General features: G+C 45.5%; 1 protein-coding gene and 1 long non-coding RNA gene across 2 annotated transcripts in view; one reads left to right on the top strand and one right to left on the bottom strand.

The window, feature by feature from the left end:
• Positions 1 to 6,312: 6,312 nt before the first annotated feature.
• On the bottom strand, positions 6,313 to 8,317 carry LOC113875501. Its single transcript, XR_003506258.1, has 2 exons — positions 8,169 to 8,317; positions 6,313 to 6,998 (listed from the first exon to the last, which is right to left on the bottom strand). It is a non-coding gene; the product is annotated as an uncharacterized LOC113875501 (long non-coding RNA).
• Positions 8,318 to 8,520: 203 nt separating this feature from the next.
• The window catches only part of GAN (gigaxonin), a 52,318-nt gene continuing 36,637 nt past the window's right edge, over positions 8,521 to 24,201 (top strand). The window contains exon 1 of the mRNA XM_027513946.1: positions 8,521 to 8,829. Within this exon, the coding sequence (XP_027369747.1) occupies positions 8,663 to 8,829 (167 nt within the window). The 5' untranslated portion in view covers positions 8,521 to 8,662. The remainder of the gene's footprint in view (positions 8,830 to 24,201) is intronic.

Here is a 24,201-nt window from a genome sequence, read left to right as displayed (position 1 = left end):
TCAAAACCCTATATAGCAGGAACCACAATTTTTCCTAATGAGGTGTCAGAGTTTCAGACAGTTTAAGTAACACACTCGGGGTTACAGAGCTGGCAAGGGACAGAAGGAGTACTTGAATCCAGAAATCTGGCTCCAGGGACAGATTTCAAGGCACAAAGAGACAGAAAAAAGCCAGGAGAGGCTTCACAGAGGAGGTGCGGGAGCAGCAAGGAGTTTTTCAGGCATCAAAGTGGTGAGAGAAGGAGTCCAGGCAGGAGGTAAGAGGTGGCAGGACCAACAGCTGGGTCTGCGCAGAGGGCCTGGGATAGAGGACGGTGAGGGTGAGGAGGGAGGGGTGGGCCAGATGGTGGGACGCCTCGCAAGCCAGGCACAGGGACTCGGGGGACCAGCAAAGGATGAGGAAGACAGCATCATGGCCTGTAGGGAATGGAATTTATGCCGATGTTCAAAGGGGAAATTACTCTGGGTGGTATGCCTAAATAATTAGGCCGTATCATAATTTCCAGCTAAATTACTACTTTCTAAATATTGTTTATGTGCAAGTCTAACCCTCTCTCCTACTAGCCTGTAAGTTCCTTAAATGTTGACTCTAAGTGCTTTTGTTCTCCCACAAATACCTGGCATATGGTAGGTGCTTAAAAATTCTGTCAAATGGAGGAGTGATTAGAAGCATGAATGAGTGAGTTTCTGAAGAAGTGAATTTTAAGCTGGATTTAAGAAAAATGCATGGAGCTGATGTGGGTCATAAACCTAAATGTGAAAGAGAAAATAAAACTGCTACAAGAGAGCATAGGAGAATGTCATCATGGTTTAAAGATTTTAAAACAGAACATGAGAATCACTAGCCATAAAAGAGAAAACTGATCAATTGAAATTCATTAAAATTGAGACTGTTTAGCAGAGACAAAGAGAGTGTAAAGACAAGCCACAAGGTGGGAAAAGACATTTGCATTCCCATATAGAAAATAAAAGAACTCCTGAAAATCAATGTGGAAATCAACTTTTAAAAAATGAAACAAAAGTTAAACCAGCCCTTACAAAAGCTATATCCAAGTGAACCAAGAACATAAAAAGGTGCTCGACATCATTATTCATTAAGGAAACAGAAATTAAAACAACAAGATACCACTATATACCGACAGGAATGGGTGTAATTAAAAGACAGACACCACCAATTACCAAAAGATGCGGAGCAACTGGAACTCTCGTGCAAGACTGGTGAGAGTAAAATTTGGTACAGCCACTCTGGAAAACTGGCAGTTATCTGCTAAAGTTTAATACATGCCTTTCCTATGACCTGGCAACTGAAATAGGGTGCATCCACAGAGAAAAACATACATACGCCACCCAAAGACTTGAGAATGTTCACGACAGCTTCATTGTAATAGCCCCACACTGCAAACAACCCAAGTGTCCACCAGCAGGGAAACAGACACGTAAGTGGTGGCATATGTGGTACAGCTGGTTAACTACTGCTGCAAGCCACAAATGGAAGAATTTCAAAGACATCGTCCTGAGTGGAATAAGCCAAATGCAAAGGTTCAAGGACAGGAAAAATGAATCAATTGTGATAGAAGTCAGAACAGTGCTTTCCACTGGGAGGTTCTGATTAGAAGCAGGTCTGAAGGAACCTTCTGGGTTATGGAAGTGTTCTTTATCTTCATCCATCTGGTGAGTTCACAGAGGTATCCATATGAAACAATTCATCAGTCCATATGCTTTACGTTATACCTCAATCAAGATGTGTTCCAAAGATAATAAATACATTAAAGTGTTAACTGGGTCAAACATTGCTCATTAAAGAGATCTAACATAGTTCAGAAAATACAAGAATGAATCTAAAGGTAAAAAAATAAAGGCACGGAGCATGAAATACAAAGGAGTAGAATGGAATGTTTAAAGAGTAAGAAGGGAAGATGGCAGATAGAGTCAGAAAATCATTAAGTTCACTATAGTCCAGCATTCACATCAGAGAGAAACAAGAAATGAAGCTGTCAACCCAGACGGAGAGGAGGAAGCTGGTGGGGCCTTGACTGTAAAAGTGAGGCTAGACTTCTGACTTGAAAATCAGCTAGAAGGTAGTGATTCCTGAGCTGGGAAAGATGCTGTTATAAACCAGGATGAGGACTGTGGCGATGACCGCGATAGGAAACGTAGCAACACTTAGCGTTTGTGGAGTTCCTGCCGTGCGGCAGACCCTTGTGTGAGAGCTTCTCAACTGCTCTGGGAAGTTACTAAGGTTATGCCAGGGAAACTGAAGCAGTGGAGTAATGAACCCTGGAGCCTCCAGAATAGGAGGATGAGACCCACAGGGAGGTATAGAGGAAGTCCAGTGACTTAAAGGAATTCAGGTGACTTTACATTTAAATAAGTCTAAGGAGCAGGCAAATTACTTACATGATATAAATGTTGCAGAATAAATCAGCTCATACACCTTCAGTGTATTGGCTAGAATTCTACAGGGAGGACAGAAATTGAGTATCTTTTACATGCTTTTAGGTATGGTAACAATATATAATACTCAAACTAAATTTAAAGAATACAAAGTGGAAAATGGCCTGGCTTGAAGGTTCTCACACAGAACTTGCTTTGAAAGAAGTAATTGAAGCAACATCTGTCCAGAGCTGTTATATTGTGACCTTCTGAGGTTTGGAAGCTTCATGTCCTTGAATCTTCATCTTCCTTGACTATTCATCTTCCTCCAGGTTGGCAAGGTCAGGTTAGGCAACAAGGGATGAAAAGATCCAGGAATATGTTCTCTCTTCCATCAGTTTGTTTCTTTCAGTAAGTCTATACTTATTGTGTATCTGTTATTTCCTATGCATTGTTTTAGAGGCTAGGGAATAACATTGATAAATAAAACAGGAAGTTCCTGCCAGGCCTCATGAAGCTTAAAGTCAGAGGAGACACCTAATATACAAATAAACATATGTTAAGTAGTGACTGAATGCAGTGAGAAAAAATGAAGTAGTTGAGTGAGGCATTCGTTATACAGGAAGATTAGTGAAGTCCTCTCTGAGGAGTTGGCATTTGAGCTCTGATCTATGAAGAAGGAAAGAACAAGGTCTGAGAATATGAGGAAGGACATTTCCAGCCTGAGATGAGCCAATGCAAAGGCCCTGGAGTGGGCATAAGTGAGGCCTGTTCAGGGAACAGCAAAAGGGCTGGTTTGGTTAGTGAACATCAGGGGAGAGGAAAGTGATGGGGAATGAGGTTGAAGAGGAAGTACAAGGTTGATCACACAGGGCTTTCCGCTTTGGATTTTTTCCCTCAAGTTTGATGGGAAGCCTTTGGAGAGTCTTGTTTTGGGAAGTGACTGGATCTGATTAACTTATGAAGTGAAAGAACTCAGAATGGGGCAAGAGGAAAAGCAGGCAGCACAGCTAAGAGGTTGGTGCAGGAGTCCAGGGGGACTGACTAGTGGCTGGACAGGGTGGTACCGACAGAGGTCAGATGAGGCTGGACTCAGGACAGTCTGCAGGGTTTTGCTGCTGAATTGGATGAAGGGCATGAGAAAAAAGGTCAAGAATGTCAAGAAATCTCTGTCTGTGGTTAAGTGAATAATGCTGTCACTTTATTTGGGGAACAATTAGGGTTTTTAAAAAATATTTTATCTACATATTTATTTGGCTGCGCCAGGTCTTAAATTTCGGCTTGAATCTTTTTGAATTGCGTCATGTGGGATCCCATTCCCCGACCAGGGATCCAAACCTGCTTTGGGAGCACAGATTCTTCGCCACTGGACCACCAGGGAAGTCCGGGAATGACTGGGTTTAGAGTAAAATCAGGAGCTTATTTTCAACCGGAGATGTTAGCCTGCTGTTGCATAGACTAGTTGGAGTTCTGTGCGGGACTGTGGTAACAACTGAAGTAACCCGTTCAGTGGATAGAAAGACCCCAGGTCTCCCCACTTATTGAGATTTATTCACTCAGCCGATATTTACTGAGTGCTTACTGTGCCTCAGACACTGCGCCAGGCGCTAGCAACACAGCACGGATTTGGACAGAAACAGTCACCATCTTCAGCACAGCTTAATTAGCTCACTGGTTCTGAGATACTTCTCTGAATGTTGTGTAAATATGTAGAATCAACTCTCAAGAGTTATAAATACTGAGATGTTCTCTGACTCAGCGATTTGGAAGAGCTCAGATTTTCGGAAAGGAGCCATATATAGATTTGGACCAAAGACAGATTTACCTAATAAAATATCTGAAGACTGCCTTAAAATGAATCAGAAGAGACTGTCTCAACCAAATTAATGTTTAAGAAGAGTCAACTTGGTGTAATGGAAAAGCTTACAGGGCTGGAAGGCAGAAGCTTGGGGCCAGTCTGTTCTGCCCCAACTAGGTCACATGTATGACCTTGACTGAGTCCTTGACTTCTCGAGCTTCAGTTTTCACTTCAATAAAATGAATCCACTCAAGTCAGTGTTTTCTAAAGAGCTTCTAAACTATTAATTCTTTTGCTTTGCATTATCTCTTTTACTGGACTCTTATTCCTCTTTCTAACATTCATTTTAAAAGAAAACCCCCAAGTGATTCTTTCCTTGGAGGGTTCATTTTTGGAAACAAAGTATTTTCTTTTTGCAAATGAAAATTGTTTTTTCCTGATCGTAAAATGATACATAATCAGAAAAGCAGGAAGAGAGTAAAAGTCTCTTGGATGAGCGCATGGGAGGAAACTGTTTTCACCATCAGCACCTTTGCAACATGTATCATATAGCAGGTGCTCAATAAATATTTGTTGAGTGAATGACCACTGTTAGTACCTTGTGAAAATATCCTTTTCCGTCTTCAAACCCAAAAAAGAATCCTTCCTCTGGGGCTCTTTAGCCTCTAAAAGGGATCACTGATAGTCACCAGAGACTGAAACTGCTGGGACGTTTATTAAATCTCTTAGATTACATGTTTCACAACAGCTTGATGTCTGATACACATGGAATGTAGAGAAACAGTAACAGTACATACACCGCTCTGATGGCCATAAGCAACGTCAAGGGTGGCTCGGTTTGAGCAGCATCAATAGACTGCAAGACAGTTCATGGTCTAACCAGGAGCGGCCCCGGCAGCAGCTGCCTGACAGATCCTCCCACACGTGGGCCCTCTTCCTTCCCTACAGCATCAGCATCAGGCTTAGTGGGGGCACCCGAGTTCAACTCAACAATTTTATTGAGGATCAAGCACCCTTTGGATTGTTAACTCCCTTCTCAGTAAACCAAGATGGACTTCTGATTGCCTCTGGAAATGAACGGAAGCCAGATCTTGTTTGCAGACAAGTGCAGCATCTTTTTTTTTTTTGTCCCTCAAATGGAATGTGTGGCTAATGTTGAAAAACTGGGACACTGCACATGTGGATCTGAATTTTCAGATCTTTTGAAAAATTATTGGATTTGGCACCACTGGCCCCTTATCTCCTGGAGCCATCAGCTGGCAGTGCAGGATGGCCTCCCACCTAACTCCCTGTGGGACCACCTGCCCCTACTGTGTTACAGTCTCCCGCCCATGCTCCTTCACCCAACTTGCCACCTCTGATTATGTGAGGCATTCAGTGGGCACCCACTAAGCACCAGGCACTGTGCAAGTCCCTCGAAATAGGTAAATACAACACAGCTCCTACCCTGGAGGAGCTCGCAAACCAAGTATACAGCGGTGAATTACAGCGTTGCCAGCTAAGTGCAGAACAGAAGAAGGCAAAAACACGGTGCAGCACAGGGACTCTGCCCGAGAAGCTGGCTGGAGGTCCTCCGAAGGTCACTGAGCTGGGTTTTGAAGGGTGAATGTGAGTGATTCAGGCAGGTGGTTGGCGGGGAATACTGCAACTGTGGGGATGGAATGGAGAACATTTACACGGTCTTCTGTCCATCTGCCTGCTGCACAGGGGAACCTCTCAAGCCAGCAACTGCCTTTCCCCTGTCAGGTGTCAGGTGGGAGGCTGCCCTGATTGATGTTGGTCTGTCTACAACCCTCTGCCCAGGCCCTCCTATACCTTCCTTCTGTCAAAACATCAGAGAAGTTTCACCTCTACCGGGAAGAACCTGCCTGACTAATCCCCATTCACCTCCAGTTACTTCAACTAAGGCAACACTCCCATTCTGGGAAAACCGGTTACCTGAGGGTGATTCTGTTATTTGAGCTCTTTGTTTTGGAACCGCTGACATTCGAAGACTAGATCAGCATTCCAACTAATTCCAAGTAAGTGTTTATCAAGTACCTACATATTTGATATGAAGGCCTTCTGTCATATGTATCATTTTTGACTCCAGCAACAACCCAGCTGAGAAAGAAGACAAACACAAAGAAACTAAAAACAGATTGCAATTCAGAAAACATTTATTAAATGCCCGGTATTCACAATTTTTAAAATCCCTCCATCCATCCAACATCCACTGAGCACTAACAGGGCTAGGCGGTGGACTTGGCACCTGGAAATGGAGATGCACTAAATTTACAAGCTAGCAGGCAAGATAGGCAAATAAACCCCTTACAGTAATTTTCCTGCCAGAGCAATGTTCAAAGTACAGCAACAACTTCAAGGAAGAAGGGTTTCAACTGTTCCCAGGGATACTGGGCAGATATCATGGAGGATATAAGCTCTAGCCGCTTATCTTGTTGACTTTGCATTATGACATTTTACCACATACAAACAAATACGGAGACTAGCACAACGAATCTCCACATATCTATGACACAGCTTTAATAGGAGTAACTCATAGCCACCTTTGATTCATTTATACCCCCACCTACTTCCCTCCTTCCCTTCATATTGTTTTGTAGCCAATCCTAGATGTTTTAATCATTTTATCCATAATACTGGTCTAGAAATGTCTGGATTTTCCACTGTGCTTAGTCACTCAATCGTGTCCGACTCTTTGCGACCCCATGGACTCGTACCCCACCAGGCTCCAGGCAAGAATACTGGAGTGGGTTGCCATGCTCTCCTCCAGGGGGATCTTCCCAACCCAGGTCTCCCATATTGCAGGTAGATTCTTTATCGCCACCTGGGAAGTCCAAGAATACTGGAGTGGGTAGCCTATCCCTTCTCCAGGGGACCTTCCTGATCCAGGAATCCAACCGGGGTCTCCTGCGTTGCAGGCTGTTTCTTTACCAGCCAAGCCACCAGGGAAGCCCTCTAGTAACTTCCTTCTCCCTATCTATTCTTTGGTCAGTGACTCCACCAGAGTTAAATACCCTGATTCCTGCCAGTAACCCCAAACCCCTGGCTGGTTCAGGGTAAAGATGCCAGACTTTATTGGGGCCTTTGAGTTGGCTGAAGGAAAAACCTAAGCTGATCCACTGAAAACCCTATCCCAGCCTATCTGGAATACTGACCATGTTCTTTGGGCCTTTGGCCCTGGTAAAACTGCTAATTCCTTAGGAGCTTGTGGAGTCCCTAACGTTTGGACAAAACGGGGGCTACATTTCACGTTCCCATGTGCCCTTAGCAGCCTTCCCAGAAATCTCTGACAGTGTAGGGCTTGCTCTGCAGACAGAGCTGTCCCACACTTGCTTCCTGTCAGCACTTTGATCCTGACTGGGTGGGGGAGCCTGGTCACACCTGTACAGAGCCCACCTGTGTCTGGGCTCTCTACCTTCCACTCCTTCAGCGTTTCTGTCTCTCTCTGAAAGGTACCAACATCACGCAGCTACTCAATCCAGAACATTACCCAGGACTCCCTCCCCCTCCTAATTCTGCCTGTTCTTTTAAAGCCATCAGCTACTGCCCACCTCCATCATCACCCTTCCATCTAGGCCACCAGTCCCTTCCCTCAAGTAAGGCAATATTTAACCACGTTTCTACCGTTGGCATCCAATCCCACCCTCCAGTTCTCCACGCAGCAGCTCGATCTTCGTGAAAAACCCTATCACGGTTCCTACCATCTATGGGATCAAGACCAACCTCCCGACCGTTAAGCCAAAGAAGTCTCGCTTACGTCTTCAGCTTCATCCGCTGCATTTCCCTCCCGGGCCCGCAACCCAAACGCTCTTTTCGGGGCTGGCTTTCTCGGATCTCTGTGCTCTTATCTGGGAAGCGCCTTTTCTCTCGTAAATAATGAAAGCTACACCTAGTGCGCCCTTTTTTACGTGCGGTTGTCTCACATCAGCCCGCAACAACACCTAAGAAATCATCTTCATCTTGCAGAAAGACAAACTGCGGATGGGCACCTTACCCATGGTCACACGGCTAGTGAGCGGAGGAACCGAGGCTCGGATTCAGATTCACGGCGCCAGAGCCACGGACTTAACCCTGGAGCGCCGGCGCGCGCGCACACCCTCCCAGCGCTGCAGAGATAGCTCTCAGCCGCCGACCCGCGCCCAGGCAGCGCCAGTTCCGGGCTCGGGGCATTCTGGAGGGGAACGAGGCTTCTGATTGGCCGCCTCCGGCGACGGAGGGCGGGACGGAGAGAGAGAGGAGGGCACGGGGGCGTCGCGGAGAAATGACGCAACGCCGCGGCTCCTTAAAGGCGCCGGCCGCTCGCAGGGCGGACGGCGCAAGCGCGTTCCGGAGGCTCGGGCTGGATCTCGCTTCGCCGAGCGCGGGGCCGAGCGGGCGGGGCGCGCGCGGGCCGAGCGGACTGGGCGCGCGCCGAGCGCAGGCGGCTCGCGGGGTCCGGCGGGGCGACTTCCAGAGCCCCCACGGGCGGGCGGAGGAGCGGGTGCCGCGATGGCCGAGGGCAGCGCCGTGTCCGACCCTCAGCACGCCACGCGCCTGCTGCGCGCGCTGAGCTCGTTCCGGGAGGAGTCCCGCTTCTGCGACGCGCACCTGGTCCTCGACGGGGAGGAGATCCCGGTGCAGAAGAATATCCTGGCTGCCGCCAGCCCGTACATCAGGTGAGGCGGGGGCCGGGCGGGGCCGCGCAGCCCCGGGCCCGGGGGCGGGGCGCGGAGCCCCAGGTCCCCAACCCCCGCCGGCCGCCGGGGTCCCTGTGGTCAGCTCTCGGCTCGTTGTGCCTCCCGGGAGACGCCCCGGCCGCCGGGCCTCACTCCCCCAGGACAGCCGCCCCGAGGCCCGGCCCTGCTCCCTGGAGCGGACCCTGGACCGCAGTCCCCACCGCTGCCGTCCCTCGCTCCTCGGGTCCCCGCCGCCCGGCCTCCGAGGCCCCCAGACGCTGTGCTGGGCCGGACCCGGGCCCGCACCCGCGCGCAGGGCGGGGCGGCGCCGGGGAGAGCCTGTCCCCTCGCCGGGGGCCCGGCCAGCGGATCCCGGCTTAAGTTTGCCGTTCGCCTCGGAATCGACGCGCGGTGGGCTGGGCCCCGCGCCGCGAACGCGGCCAGGGAGCGCCCCTCCCACGGAGAAGCCGAACACACGCCTCCCCTCCGGTGCGGGCAGAGGGAAAACCCATGGGATGTTTTTCTTAGGATGGACGGCCCGACCCGCCCCCCCCCCCGCCCCCACCTCCACTCCAGGCCCGGGCTCTTCGCAAAAGTGACTTTGCCACCCCTGTGGGTCCTCGTTTAAAAAAAAGGGCAGTGTCTTATAGATGGACGTTACAGTAAGCTGTCGCACATTTCGAAAGACTTACTGTCATTCTCAGGATGCTGTTATACAACCGGAGGACCATGATGAGATTTTAGCGATTTAGAGAAGGCATTTTAAAACGAAGATCAGCCTGTTTTGTCAGCTCAACTAACGAGGTGATTTGAAGGTGGATAGGACAGTGTTCATACAAGGGTATCACGTCTTGCAGGGGCTGGTATGTTGTAGGAACTTTCTTGCAGACTGAGTTGCTCTTTTAATAAAAGATGGAGAAAATGCTAAAAGCTGGAGAAACTGCCCAGTAAGCTCGTTAAATATAGACTAATAGTAGAGAATGTCACTAGAATTGACAGGTCAGAAAAAAGCAAAATGATGTGTGCTGTAGACTCAATGCCTTGTCCTAGCAGACCTCGGCACACAAATTGCCTTTTAACCTGTGCGTTAAGAGACATCTGTGCCTCGTCAGAAGCATTTCAACTAATTTCTGGTAACTTCTGGCTCTTCCTGGCTCTCTTTCTTAAAATCTATTTGCACTCTGTGGATTTCAAAGGTGGGCTTGGGGTGAGTTAATGTTAGTGTGGGGTTTCGATTGCTCACGTGACAGATAGCTCACGGCTGGCAGTTGAGAGCTTTTGAGCAATCAATATAAAATTGGGATCAGCAGGCTAGCATCTTCCTGTGTACAGAGAACTCCTTGTTTGAGGAAATGCTGAGGAAAACTACTTTAGATGCATTCTTGTCGTTCTGTAAGTGGCATCCAGCTGGCTTAAAAGAAAACCGTGAATCACCAAATACATGCTCTCTGTTCCCTTGGCATGCTTCATTTTTCTCCATAGCCCTTACCACGATAACATACCCTGCATTTTACTCATTTACTTTGTGGTTCTTCCCCAACCACAGTGTAAGCTCCATGAGGCCAGGGACTTTGCTTTTGTTCGTTTCCACATCCCTGGCATGCAGAAGGACCAGTGCCTGGTGGTTAGCAGATGAGTGGAAGCAGGGACTGCCTTCCTTTTTGCCACAGCCGACTGGACGTGAGGGGACCGGTTCTGGTTCATTTCCATCTCAGACGCTCAGTTGTCTCTGATGGAGAAGAGCCCTGCACCTGCTTTGTGCTCCCAGCTTTCACTCTTTTTCGAGTTGTCAGTAGATGACTTCATCTCGGCTTCAGCCCACTAGTCTGATCAATGAGGGATAAAATGTGTCTTCCTCTCATTTAATCTTGGACCAACCCTGTGCAGAAATAGGTAACTGGGCTTTAAACCCCTCACAGGTCTGCACACAGGTCTCCAGAAGTATCACTGGCAAGGTATCACTGCTGTATCTGCCAAGTTAGGAAAGATGGGGTTATCTGCTTGTGACATAGTGGCACATATGATAATATTCAGTAATATTAGTTTATACTAGTAGTAATTTAGGTGAGAAATATTAGCGATCATAGTAGCAGAGCCAAAAGGGACTTCAAACCCTCTAGTCCAATTCTGTTAACCTTCCAATTAAAAAAATGGAACACGGTGGGCATTAGTGGTTTATATTACAGTGAGGTTACCAGCACTTAGTGATTCAACTAGGATCAGACTCCAGGTTAGTGGTACCTAGTCTCCTTCTTGTTTACCATACCAAGTTATAGCATTATTTGCGTTTAACTAGTCTTTGTGTAAGCTCTCTTACTGACTTTGTTTATTAAGTACTTTCACATACTGTCTCATTTTGATTTTTATTTTCAGCCATCTTGCACAGTAGGTAGGGCAGTTATTTTTGACATTTTCTAGGTAAATATGAACTGGTCAGTATGTGTTTTTTCAGGGACTGATTGACTGCTGTAGGTTTATTTGGTCATTGAAGCTGTATATTTGTTCCTGGGGTTCTTTTAAAATTATCAGTCTCAAGGTTTCTTCAAAGTAATAAGACTACTTTATATTAGTATTTAGAAACGAACTGTTTACTTTTTGATGCTGATTATATTGGACTTTTATAATATGTCCATTTTGTTTGAGTGAAACTTTAAGGAGTTATAGTGAAACAAAATGAATTGGTATGTTCTAGAACTTGATGTTTCTTACTTTCCCTTTTGAAGCGTAAACACTTAGGTCTGCGATGTCATTAATGAATGGATTGGGTGTTTGCAAATTTGGTAGTCTGAGTTTTGTTTAGTCTCCAGTTTGCCTGATTTTAGTAAGTGTCATAGGTGTCTGAAGTTGTGTGGCTCAGAAACAATGTTATATATTGTTTCTGTATTATCAGCCAAGGGAACCAATCCAACTTTGTGGCTGTAGGAATTGAAGCAAATCATTTGGCATACTTTTTACTCCATATAAAAAGTCTTTTAGCCTAACTTGGTTTTAATCTTTTCCTGTGCTTTATCTTTGGTTTAGCATTTGTTTTTCCTCCTGATCGTCTTAGCACCAGAAGACTTTCATTATAAAAGGAAAAAGGCAGGAAAACCTCAGTTCAGCAACAAACTCCTAATGATCACCTGAAGGAAGGCTGGGTGGGGCACGTGTCACACCTCCGAAGATTGAGGTGCTCCAGGGAGGATGGGCAGAGACTCCCAGAGCTCGTCACTCCCCACAGCTTACCGTGGGATGCTGCTTTCCCGGCATGCCCTCTGCCCAGCACTTTCTCATGATCCCTGAATGGTATTTTCACTTCGGTTTGTTGGCAAAAAAACAATCTAAACGTAGCTGACGACCTTTAAGAATGATGACATTGAATTCAGAGCTATAATGACAACCCGCAGCAACCCTTTCCTTTCTCAGCAACCATGAGACCTTCTGGGAAAGGTTCCCTGAGGCTTGTAGGAAATTTCCTTTTCTCCTGAGTATTGCAAAGTTTGCTTTGCTTCATGTCTTAGGCTCTTCTCATTCTGGCACAATTCCCTTGATCTGGTGTGGAGTTCGCCCTCCTCTCTTTCATAAACTGTGGCTCTTGGGGTGTGATGTCTGTGAAAGAATTTGCAAGTGAATTGCCGTGTGGTTCTGTGGTGGTATAATAGGGCTCTGTACAGGTTCCAGTCCCATATCCACTTTGGGGAATTTTGGTTTTCCTAGGGAATCTGTTGGAACAGGAGTTTGTTTAGCTTTTAGCCCCAGAGAGTAAAGGAAAGAAAGATTCCCAAGAATTTGGACCTTGTGATAAGTTAGCCAACAGTAAGAATGGCGACTTCTGTCCCTTGTGTTTTGAGAAAAAGCTGGTCTAGTGGGTGTGGAGTGGAGCCATTGGGCCTGGACTCCAGCCTGGATCTTCTTGGACAGCTGTATGGGCCTTAGTCTGGTCTGCTCGTCTGTGAAGCGAGGTTGATCGGGCTCTGTGCTGTGTTTGCTCTGCTCTGTGTGTCTGTCTCTGTCTTACCGCTTTATTGTACCATCTGTAGTTTTGTTGGGACTCCCTGGTAGTCCAGTGGTTAAGATTCAGAGCTTCCACTGCCGCGGGTGCAGGTTCCATCCCTGATTGGGGAACTGAGATCCCTCATGCTATGCAATATGGCTAAAAAGATTTTTTTTTTTTTTTTAATTTTGTTGCACATTGATGTTACAGCCTTCCCTTTGCCTTGTCATGCAGGACTTGTTGCATATTCTGCTGCATATGTAGCTCTGTAGCTCTATAGAGTTCTTTTGTTACGAGCGTTTATTTTATGCTGTTAATTTGGATGCGTTCCAAGGCCTAAGTATTGATGAGCCTGTTTTGCCGTTTAAATCTAAAATTTGACTCATAGATGATGCTGATGAAACTTCTTAACGAGACTAATATGATACCTGTGGGAGTCCAAGTTTCGTGGTAATGTGGAAATTGTTGTCATCCTTTCCTTGGGTACTTGAAACCCGCCCTTTAGTTTCTGAGCACTGATGTCTATTAGTTTTGTCTGATGTGTGCAGAGCAAGCTTTCAGTCCTGAAGTCTCTTTTCTTTCACTTGTGCTTGAGTCTCAAAGCAGCTCATGAATGATTACATAAGGGTTTTGCATAGTGATTGTGACCTGTTAGGTTTCTTAGTCCTCACGGGTTCAGCTGGAAACTCCAGGTTCTGAGATGCTTACTGATCCTGAGCAATCTTTCAATCAACTGTACCTACTCATGCTGCGCTCTGATGGTGATGGAAAATACACTGGGCTTGAACATCTTATTAATGGATCTAGGCCGTGTTTGGCCTTGTTTGTTTCTATCCGTTTACTGTAAGGCATCCTTAACAACTGCTTAAAAAGATGAAATCTGCCCTGAACAGCTTCAGTCACATCGTTCAAAATGATCATCTCCATTCTCCTCTTTCCTCCTCCCCCTCCTCCGCCTCTCCTCCCTCTTCTTCCTCCTCTAACTTTAGTATTGGATTAAACCTTGTTCTTAATGTGAGATTTTCTGAAACCAGTATTGAAGCATGTTCTCTTTCAGAAGATCAAAGAAAGATTTTCTCAGGGTTCCTAAGAAAACCAAGAGCTTGTAAGTTGGAGGTCTGAGTTTAGCATAGATTACTCATTTCAGCTGAAAGATACCCATTTATATATACAAGGCAGCAGTTATCACTCTTAGTAGCAGCGAATGCTCCAATTCTGGACAGGTTCTTGGAAGGTTTCAAATGATGAAACAGATCAATACAATTCTTGTTAGAGTAAGGGATCTAACGTAAGAGAAGTGTTGAATGTTTAGACTTATTGTATAGCTTGCCCAAGACTTGTTACTTTGAGTAAAAAGCAGTGTGGCAGAGGTGCATCTTTAAATCTGAGCACCACTGAATGCCAGCTGGTAACCTCTCCCTGTCTTAACTGTGCCCTCTGGCTTCTGCCTCTTCTTCCAGTTGCCATTTTCTTCTGCAAGTTCTCTTCAGTGTTCTTAAAGTAATTTTTATTATATAATTTAGAGAGTTGAGCGAAGTGCTTTTCCACATAGGAATTCTGGCTTCGCAGATTTTTTGTTGTTCAGTTGCTAAGTGGTGTCTGACTCTGTGCCACCCATGGACTGCAGCAGGCGATGCTCCATTGTCCTCCGCAATCTCCTGGACTTTATTCAGATTCATGTCCATCGAGTTGGTGATGCCATCCAACCATCTCACCCTCTGCTGCCCCCCTTCTCTGTCTGCCTTCAGTCTTTCCCAGCAGTGTGATCTTTTCCAATGAGTTGGGTCTTCACATCAGGTGGCCAAAGTATTGGAGCTTCAGCTTCAGCAGCAAGTCCTTCCAATGAATATTCAGTGTTGATTTTCTTTAGGATTGACTGGTTGATCTCCTTGCTATCCAAGGATTTAGGTTTGGATAATATAGACCAAGCATCTAGATTATAAAACCACCTTATCTGTTGTTTAAACTATTAATCAGTCTGTCTCATGATATCAAAGTGAGGCTTAAACTCTAGTTATATTCCATAAAGAAAACATAATTAGGACAAATAAGGAGTTGTTTTGCTTCTGAGTCCTTTGGGGAGTGGCATCATCCTTTGGAAGAACACAAGTCTATCATTTTGTATGCTCGAGCTATGATATAAATGAATAATTTGTAAGTTGGAATTCTAGGTTAAGGGTGGAGATGCAGGGTGTGAGTGTGACAAGGAGCAGGTTACGGTTGCAACCTTGAATTCTGAGTGCTTCCCATGGGTTGTCTGCCTCCTAAAACAGGATGGGTCCAAAGAAGGAAGGAGATCAAAGGCTCTGGTAAAGCTGGCAACCACAGCCGTGTGGAGGGTGAAGGTAGTGTGTCCTTCTAAATGTCCTTCATCGCTCAACTGGAGTTCCTGACCCCTGTGCTCAGAAGAGCGGAGACTGAAGTTGTCTTCCTCAGCGTTTATTGCCAAAGAATGTCTTCACCGTAGAATGATGGTCTAATGTTTGCTGCTTTCAATTCTCTTTGGGAATAAATTGTAATTTTTTTTCCTTCCTTTCAGAGATTTTAAGAAAATAGAATACTCAGGGAAAATAAGATCTCAGGGAAATATTTTGTTAGATAAAAGAGTTGGCCTTCAGGCAATAAAGCTTTAAGAGGCAGCGCGTATCAAGTGGAAGAGGGGAAGACTGCTTTTTAAAAATAGACTGTTGTAATGGGGTATAGACCAATACAATGTGCTTTTTTTTTTCTTTGTACAGTTAATGTGCTAATGGATATAGAACTTTAAATGTACATTTTTGCTCATAAGTATTTTGTGATTATTTTTAAAGACCATTTGCACTTGCAATTTTTGTGTTAACGTGAGTAGAAATATTGTAAAACATAGTTTTATAGTCACATTCACATTCATCAGTAACCAAGTGCCTCTGCCTCTGAATAATTCTAAATTGTCATGTATTATTGAGCTCAAAATATTTTCAGACCTTTGTCACTTGAATTGTACAAAACAGTCAGTTCTCTGAATTGGAGAAACCTCACATTTAAGGTGTGAGTTTGGTCTGCATCTTATCTACCGCTTTGAGCCCATTCACTGTGAGTGGCTGGCAGTGTGAGGAGGTGGGATTGGGAAGAGCAAGAAAATCCTTAGAAAGCAAAGTCAGTGATCACTGTTTGCTGCTCTCTCCTCGCTAGAGCCCACTTTTGCTTCAGTGGGCTGAGTTGGAGGCCAGCAGAAGCCATCGTTGTCTTGAATGTTTCATCTGTTAGTCACAGGAAGAGTTTCTCTTCCTGTGAATTTCTCTCAGTCCTGCAGTGGAGCAGAAGCAAAGGAGACGCTCTGCTTCCTGACTTCCTGGTCTTTTTCCCTATTGATAGGAAGGGGAGTTAGGAAAACGGACATCACCGTCGCAGCTGTCGGAACATTCTCTAGAAATGTCATCACCCTTTAACCCATGTGCTTGTGAGCTTGTGAGCTTGTTAAGTTATCTTTGATGTTCACTTAATTTTACATGATATTGTGTGGTGTGGTAGTACCAGAATTTCAAGAACGGAAAGAGAAGAGATTGATTTTATTTTCAGAGGATTTACTTCTGAAAGTCTGCTCTAAAAAGTATACTTAAATGACTCATCTAATCATTCGCTACTGTGTTAGTAACCCCCATTCATTACATTTGCAGAAACAGCTGTTTTTAAGTAGAGAATATAGATCCTTGGTCAAAAGTTTCCTAAATGCTTGATCATTCATTAAACTTTTCTTGAGCATTGCATTTATGCACAGTGCTGCCATGCCCTGGGCCTCCAGGGCTCTGGATCCGTGGACTTCGGCTGGCGAGGCAGACAATGAAGAGATCTCGTTACAGAGAGATGGGAGGGGTGGACCAGGTGGGGGAGCACCACTCTGAGGAAGAGCTGTCTAACCTGAGATCTGGAGGGGGTGTGGAGGAGGGAGAGTCAGTGTGGGCAGAGCTGGGGGCCACAGGGAGAGCAGAGGGAACCGAAGTGCTGTGATCCGATTCACGATTGGATTGGAACACCAGCCCAAGGAGATGATGCGCAGTTGGTGGAGCTGCAGGAATCCAGGCTGGGGGCAGCAGGGCCTCATAGCCCTGAGTTCAGAGCGGTGTGCACACTACCCCCACCAAGGCCCAGCTCCCGCTGGAACACTTCCCAGAGGGCTGTATGTTGGGAGCTGGCTGGGCAGGTGGCAGATACAGGAAAGGGACCGCAAACTTTTTTTCCAATATAGTTTAGTCTGTGTGAGATAGTTTAGATTTTATCAGAAGAGTTTAGGTCAGGCGTTGATGAGAGGCATTTTGGAGGGTGCTAGAATGGTTCATCATGCGAAATGCTGGGCTGGGTGAAGCACAAGCTGGAATCAAGATTTCCGGGAGAATACGCAATCAGATATGCATCTCAGATACACAGATGCCACCTTCCTTACGGCAGAAAGTGAAGAACTAAAGAGCCCCTTGATGAAAGCGAAAGAGTGGAGTGAAAAGCTGACTTAAAACTCAACATTCAAAACACTAAGATCATGGCATCTGGTCCCATCACTTCATGGCAAATAGATGGGGAAACAATGGAAACGGTGACAGACTTTATTTTCTTGGGCTCCAAAATCACTGCAGATGGTGACTGCAGCCATGAAATTAAAAGATGCTTGCTCCTTGGAAGAAAAGCTATGACCAACCTAAACAGCGTATTAAAAAGCAGAGACATTAGTTTGCCGACAAAGGTCCATCTAGTCAAAGCTATGGTTTTTCCAGTAGTCATGTATGGATGTGAGAGTTGGACCGTAAAGAAGGCTGAGTGCCAAAGAATTGATGCTTCCAAATTGTGGTGTTGGGGAAGACTCTTGAGAGTCCCTTAGACTGCAAGGAGGTCAAACCAGTCAGTCTTAAAGGAAATCACTCCTAAATATTCATTGGAAGGACTCATACTGAAGCTGAAACTCCAATGCATTGGCCACCTGACATGAAGAACTGACTCATTGGAAAAGACCCTGATGCTGGGAAAGATTGAGGGCAGGAGAAGAAGGGGACAATGGAGGATGAGATGGTTGCATGGCATCACTGACTTGATGAACATGAATTTGAGCAAACGTCAGGAGTTGGTGATGGACAGGGAAGCCTGGCGTGCTGCAGTCCATGGGGTCACAAAGACTTGGACACAAATGAGCAACTGAACTGAACTGATAATGGTTCAGACAGGACATAGGAGTTCCCTGGGCTTGGCTTCATCAGTGGAGTTGGAGTGGCTGGAGTAGAGGGAGTAGCAGTAGGACTTGGTGAGAAAAAGGGAAGAGCCAGGAGAGCCCTGGTTCACGTCCTATCAGTGAACAACGCTGGTCGTCACTTACTGGGCAATGAAGGACAGCTCTCAAAGACTCTGTCAAGTACAGGCTCCGTCCTCAGAGCTTACAGCTCAGGTGTGAAAGGACGAAGTGTGGAACCGAGGCTGTTTTAATGGTACAGATACTTCCAGCCACAGGCGTTCCAAGGAGGAGGGGCCACTTGCTTGACCCTTAAGGTGCCAAGGAGGAAACAGTGGAGCCTGGCCTTGGGGATGAGTTAGAGGTAGAAGGCTGGGTGGGGCAGGTGAAGAGAGGGGCAAAGAGAAGGTCCCGGGTAGCACAGGTGTGCGTGCAGGGGCCAGGTGTGTGCTCACGGTGGTCAGCACGCCGTGCGGGCTGGACTGGGGGCTGGACTGGAGTGGTGCGAAGTGCGGTAGACGGCCAGTTGGGATGGTGTTCTCCAGTGCCCGGCCAGTTCGTCTAGAGTTCTACTCAGTCGTTAAGCAGTGGTATTACACCAGTAATGGGAACGGGGCTGTGCTCTGAGAAGGTAGCTTGGTGGGTGGTTGTTCCCAGGGCCACAGAGTTGCTGACTGATTCAGGCCCCAGCACCCAGGCCCCCATGTCAGTCGTGGCCAAGGTAGACGTTAAAGGAGAAATCAACCGACTGCTATTTGGATGCAGGAATTAGACTGAAGGAAGAAGGAAGAGCTAACAGGTTTTGAACCCAGCTGCCTGTGAAGAATGGGGAGGACTACGATCGGTCTCTGAGGTGTCCGGTTCAAGGTAGCGTTGCTCCAGAAACACTTTAATCAGGCTCTTCTAGTTGTTGCAGCTTCTACAGAGTGTGACACATATCTGTGAATATATGCGTTTCTCATCTCTGCCTCTCTTGACCTCTCGCTTTTTATTCCTTTCCATCCTTCAGGACCCAATATCCCTTCTTTTGTAATATTTTTCCCGTTTTGCCAAATAATCGCTCCCTCCTACAGGCTTCTCTGTGGTGGATGGTGTGTACCTTCAGTGCCGCATGTGTCTGTCTGATTCAGTAAGGAGAAACAGAACAGACAGATGGACTGGGTGCCCTTAGAGCGTCTTTTATCTCCAGGGCCAGAGGCACTAGATCCATTAGTAAGTCTGTAGGTAAGAGAATTGAGTTGCCTGCAGTCTAAGTGCCGATGAGGAAGTAGGAGATGAGAGTTCAGGATGCTATGTCTTGGAAGTGAGATGAAGCTTTTGGCCGAGGCATTTTACTATATAGCTGAACGTGTATGGGGACTGGGGGAGAGGGGCAGAATAAACCATCTTAGGACAGATTTTAACCCAGAAGAGAGTCTTGAGTTTTGTACCGCTTTAGATGGCGCAATCAAGCTCAACAAAGTCCCATTTCTGGTGCCAAGAAACCTGGGAGCAGGAACCAAATTCTTTCTTCAAAAGTAGTAGCTCCAGAGAGAGAGCTTTTGTCACAACATGACTAAAGAATTAATAGAGAAGCATTCATTCCCGTGACAACATTTTGGAAGGCATTTTCAGCTTCAGGTTGTTTAGAGACATTTATTAACAGATTATAAATGAAGGAGGCGCCAGAAACAGAAAGAGTGTTTTGAGATGCTGAAGTGAAAGTCATCGTGAGCTGTCTCTCATTATTAAAGGGAACTGAAAGGGCAGTGGCGGGCTGCGGGGGTGGGGTGGGGGTGTATTTCAGGCCGTAGTGGGTTTTTGTTTTCCTACTCCCACTATCTTTTTTTTTTTTACAAAAAGAAAAGTTTCTTAAGCATCGTTTAATGCTTTGGTTTGAACTGCTTTGAAAGGAAGAATACAAAGACATGAAAATACATTCATATAAATTCTTACTTCTCCTTTGAATTTAAATCAGGAGTTCCATTTTGCCTTGGAAAAGGCAGACCTTCCTTCTGACTCTATGAGAAGAGGGAACAGAAAGTGAGGAGAAATACGGACCTACTTCTGTGATAAGAAATTTCAATAGTATTCAGTGCCATTTGTGTGCGGCAGCAACGAAGAACCAGATCTGCCAGTTTTTAATTAGAGAAGACTTGTGAGAGTGCCCCCAAGAGTGCCCCCAACCACTCCAGTGGTCCAGTGGTTAAGACTCGGAGCTTCCAACACAGGGGTTGTGAGTTCGATCCCTGGTCGGGAACTAAGATCCCACGAGCCATGTGGTGCAGCCAAAAAGAAAAAAGAGTGCCCCCAAACCAAAGGGATTTCCTCTTGAGATGGCCGTTTCCATGGGCTCTTAAGGTTACAGGAGGAGCCTCTCCTAAGCAGCACCTGAAAAATCTTACCCAAGTAGAAAATCTGGAATTGTTTGACAGGTTGAGGCATGAATGTCTTTCTTTTATTTCTAGAAGGCCAGGGTGTGACCAGAACAAGGAATCAGGCTTGTTTCATCCTAGAAGAATTTTCTGCTTCTCAAGTTGCTGCGTCATGGTTCTGTCTTTGAACTCATCTTAAAGTTTTAACATGCGTTTTCAAACCTTGTCTTTTAAAAGGTAACTTTTTACTGACTGCTTTACTTTGAAACATATAAGAACTGGATTTACATTTTAAGAATCTTTTTTTTTTCATACAAAAGGTTTTATGGGAAACCACATCAGAGTTCAGTTATTTACATCTGCCAGAGTTCCGGTTTTGAACAGTGCACTAATATAGTGTCACAGTTGCAATCTCTCTCTCTATACACACACATATATATGTGATTTCTGAGTCATCTTTTCATTTGAAGTCATTTTGTATCCCTCTTATATCTCAAGGTAATGCCCATAATCATTTTTAATAGTTGTTTATTATGACATCATTGATGTTCCATATAATTTGCTTCATCATTCCCCTTTGACCTTTTAATTTTCAGTTCTTTTTTTTTTCTCCTGAATAGTAGCACTATAAACAAGTTAGAAAAAAAAACAAAATTCTTGGTTCTTTTTCTTGTATTTTTTGTGGGTAAACCCACATTAGGGACTTTGTCCCAGGCATATCTGTATCTGAAGATAGAGCAGATTTGTTCTTGTTATATGAGGCCAGATTACTGTCCAGGAAGACTGGATTATCATATCAAGACCCTGACAGTATGTATCTGATTTTTTTTTTTTTCCTTTATATTTATTGCCATTGCCTGGTCACTTTTCCAGGTTGTTTCTCAAAGTTATTACTCTTTTGCATATCATTACTATTTTTTTAGGCTGAATTTTTAAATGTTATATGTTTGCTATTGTGAAAATATTTAGAGCAGGGTTTGGCAAACTTTTCTCTAAAGGGTCAGAAATATTTTAGGCTTTCCAGTCTGTATCCAATCTCAGTCACATATTCTTTGTTTCTTGTTTCAACAACAATCTTTTAAAATATAAAAAAAATTTTTTAGTTGAAAGGGCATACAAAAACAGGCTGTGGTTTGTAGTGTGTCAGCCGTGATCTAGAGTATCTTTTTAAAATTTGGATATGAAATCTTTAACTCTGGAGATCGTCTTTAGTGCTATTTACATATTGTGTGATGATCTGCATGCCAGTCTTCAGAGAGCAGAGGCTGACAGTCAAGGTTAGTCTTCCCTGGCTCTGTCCCCCTGCCCCCATATTCATCTCTTCCTTCTAGGACATTCTGTAGTGTATCCTTTTCCTCGTTCTTAAAAAAATAATGGTAATAATTTTCATTCCTTTCTGGCTCCTTTTCCTGAACATAAAAGTATGCTTAAGTCCTTTCCAGCACCCAGTACATAGGCAATGCACAAATGTTAAATAAATGCTTCTGATAAAAGCAAACACACTCTGCATCCTCTTCCAACAAGTGCACGATTTTCTTGACTTTGTGCCGACAGTCTGTGAAGGAAGCGTGTATGTATCTCTTCCTTGGTGTCAACCTCTGCCCGTAGGCGCCTGTCTTCTCACTCCATTAAAACTGTTCTTCTAAAACTGCTAAATATAATGGCCAAATCAGGTAAAAACAAGATTTTTTTAGAGTTGATTTACAATGTTGTGTTAATTTCTGCCATACAGCAGAGTGATTCAGTTACACATATACACACGTTCTTTTTCATTGCGGTTTCTCATGGAGTAGTGAGTAGAGTTCCCCGTGCTGTCCCGTAGGGCCTTGCTGTGTGCCCACTCCACGGATAAGAGCTTCCGTCGGCTAGCCCCCGCCGCCCACTCCACCCTCGCCGGTGCCCCGCCCTCGGCCACCAGCAGTCGGTTCTGTCTCTGTTTCCGTTTCATAGATGGGTTCGTGTGTGTCCTATTTCAGAGTCCACGTATAACTGATACCGTATGGCATTTCTTCTCCTTCTGACTTAGGTGAAAACTTTTAAGTGCCCGTCCTCCTCGACCTGTCTGCTGTGTGTGTCGTCCTTGGTTTACCGTGCTCTCGACACCTCTTGTCCCATTCCCCCAGCCTCCTTTTCTGGTCCCCTGTCTGTCCCCAGACGTGGTGCGGCACCGGCTGTGTCCTCGCCCTGCCCTCTCCCCTCCGCCGTCTCATCTCCTCCTCTGGCCTGAGCCCCAAGCGCGTCCATCTGACGGCCGGGCGCGCAGCCACCCCAAGCCCAGCCCGGCCTGCTCCCTCTACCCCCAGGCGGGTGGTCCTTCGTCCGCTGTGGTGGCTGCTGTCCTACCAGGCTCTCCAGGAGGACCCGGGGGAGTCGTCAGGGAGGCCACCTCATCCCTTTCCCTTCAGCGTCACGTTAACGCCAAGACCTGTCGTTTCATCCTCTCAAGTCTCTGGAAGCCGTCTCCTCTCTGCCATCGCCACCACTTGGGTTCGAGTTTCCACTGTTTTTGAGTTGTGGCAGGCTCCCTGCTGGCCTGTCTGCCTCTATGCTCAGGCTCCACCCGTCTCCCAAAGCTGCCGCCAGAGTGATGTTTCTAGAGTGTAATTAGATAATGTTCGAAACTCCAGTGTCTTTGGGGATGTGGTTGATTCAGGCACTGGGGCAGGAAAAATAGACTGTGTGCCTGAAGTATTTGTGCCAGCAAGTAAGGAGGGGCTCAAAAGAACAGAGAGGCTTTTAGCAGGAACGTGGAGCTGCCCTGAAAGAAGTCTTGATGGCCAAAGCTGGAACGATTTGAGCAAGAAAATGAATAACAATAACGTTGGATTATAATCCATAGAATAAAGAAACACTGATGTATCTGAGGATGGATAAAGAAATAAATGGGGGAGAAGAGACAGTCCTTTCTTATAGAAGAAGCTCAATTAGTTAATGTAGAAGCAGGATAAGAGAATCAGAAACTGTCAGTTGAACACCACGTTAATGTTGCCGGCAAGAGCTACCAGTGGCAACTAAAATTAGTGGGCAAGAGTTTGAGGAGAAAAAGGATATTTGCATATTCTCATCTTAGCTCCCCCAATGTATGTATTAATTACAAAGGGGAAAATGGTAACTTACAGTGGAGAAACCCAACAAACATCACCTAACCAAGTAGCCATGGTTAAGGTCAGCAGTAACAACACGTTGACATCATGTCCTCCCTGATGGGAAGGACACAGTGTCATCTGGCAGTGTCCCTGCCAGAAATGCTCAACCTCATCTAATCATAAGAAATTCAGTTCAAGTTCAGGGACACTGTACAAAGTAATTGACTAGCGTTCACCAAAGTGTCAGGTCTCAAATGGTGAAGAAAGATTGAGGAAGAGTCGCAGGTTAGGGCCACAATAGCTGAGTGCAGTTTGGAACCCTGGGTTGGGTCCCAGAACAGAGAAAGGACATTATGGGGAAAGCTGCTTAAATCTGAATGAACTTAATAGTATTGTGCCAGTCTTTATTTCTTAGCTTTGGTCATTGTACTAAGTTTACGTGAGTTAGAGGAAGACAAAGGTCAAATGATGTGGCTTATATGTGGAATCTAAAAGATAAGGATATAAATGAACTTATTTACAAAACAGAAAGAGATCCACAGAAATAGAAAACAAACTTATGGTTACCAAAGGGGAGAGAAGGGATAAATTTAAGAATTTGGGATCAGCGTATACCACTACTACATATAAAATAGACAGACAATATGTACCTGCAGTATAGCACAGTATAGAACTCTATTCAGTATTTTGCAGCAACCTGTAAAGGAAAAGAGACTGAAAAAAATATGTATGAATAACTGGATCACTTTACTGGACACCCCAAACTGA

Source organism: Bos indicus x Bos taurus, chromosome 18 (assembly GCF_003369695.1).
Source record: "Bos indicus x Bos taurus breed Angus x Brahman F1 hybrid chromosome 18, Bos_hybrid_MaternalHap_v2.0, whole genome shotgun sequence".
Classification (NCBI taxonomy): domain Eukaryota; kingdom Metazoa; phylum Chordata; class Mammalia; order Artiodactyla; family Bovidae; genus Bos; species Bos indicus x Bos taurus.
Note: the sequence above shows the minus strand (reverse complement) of the source record. Positions and strands in the feature narration are given on the sequence as shown.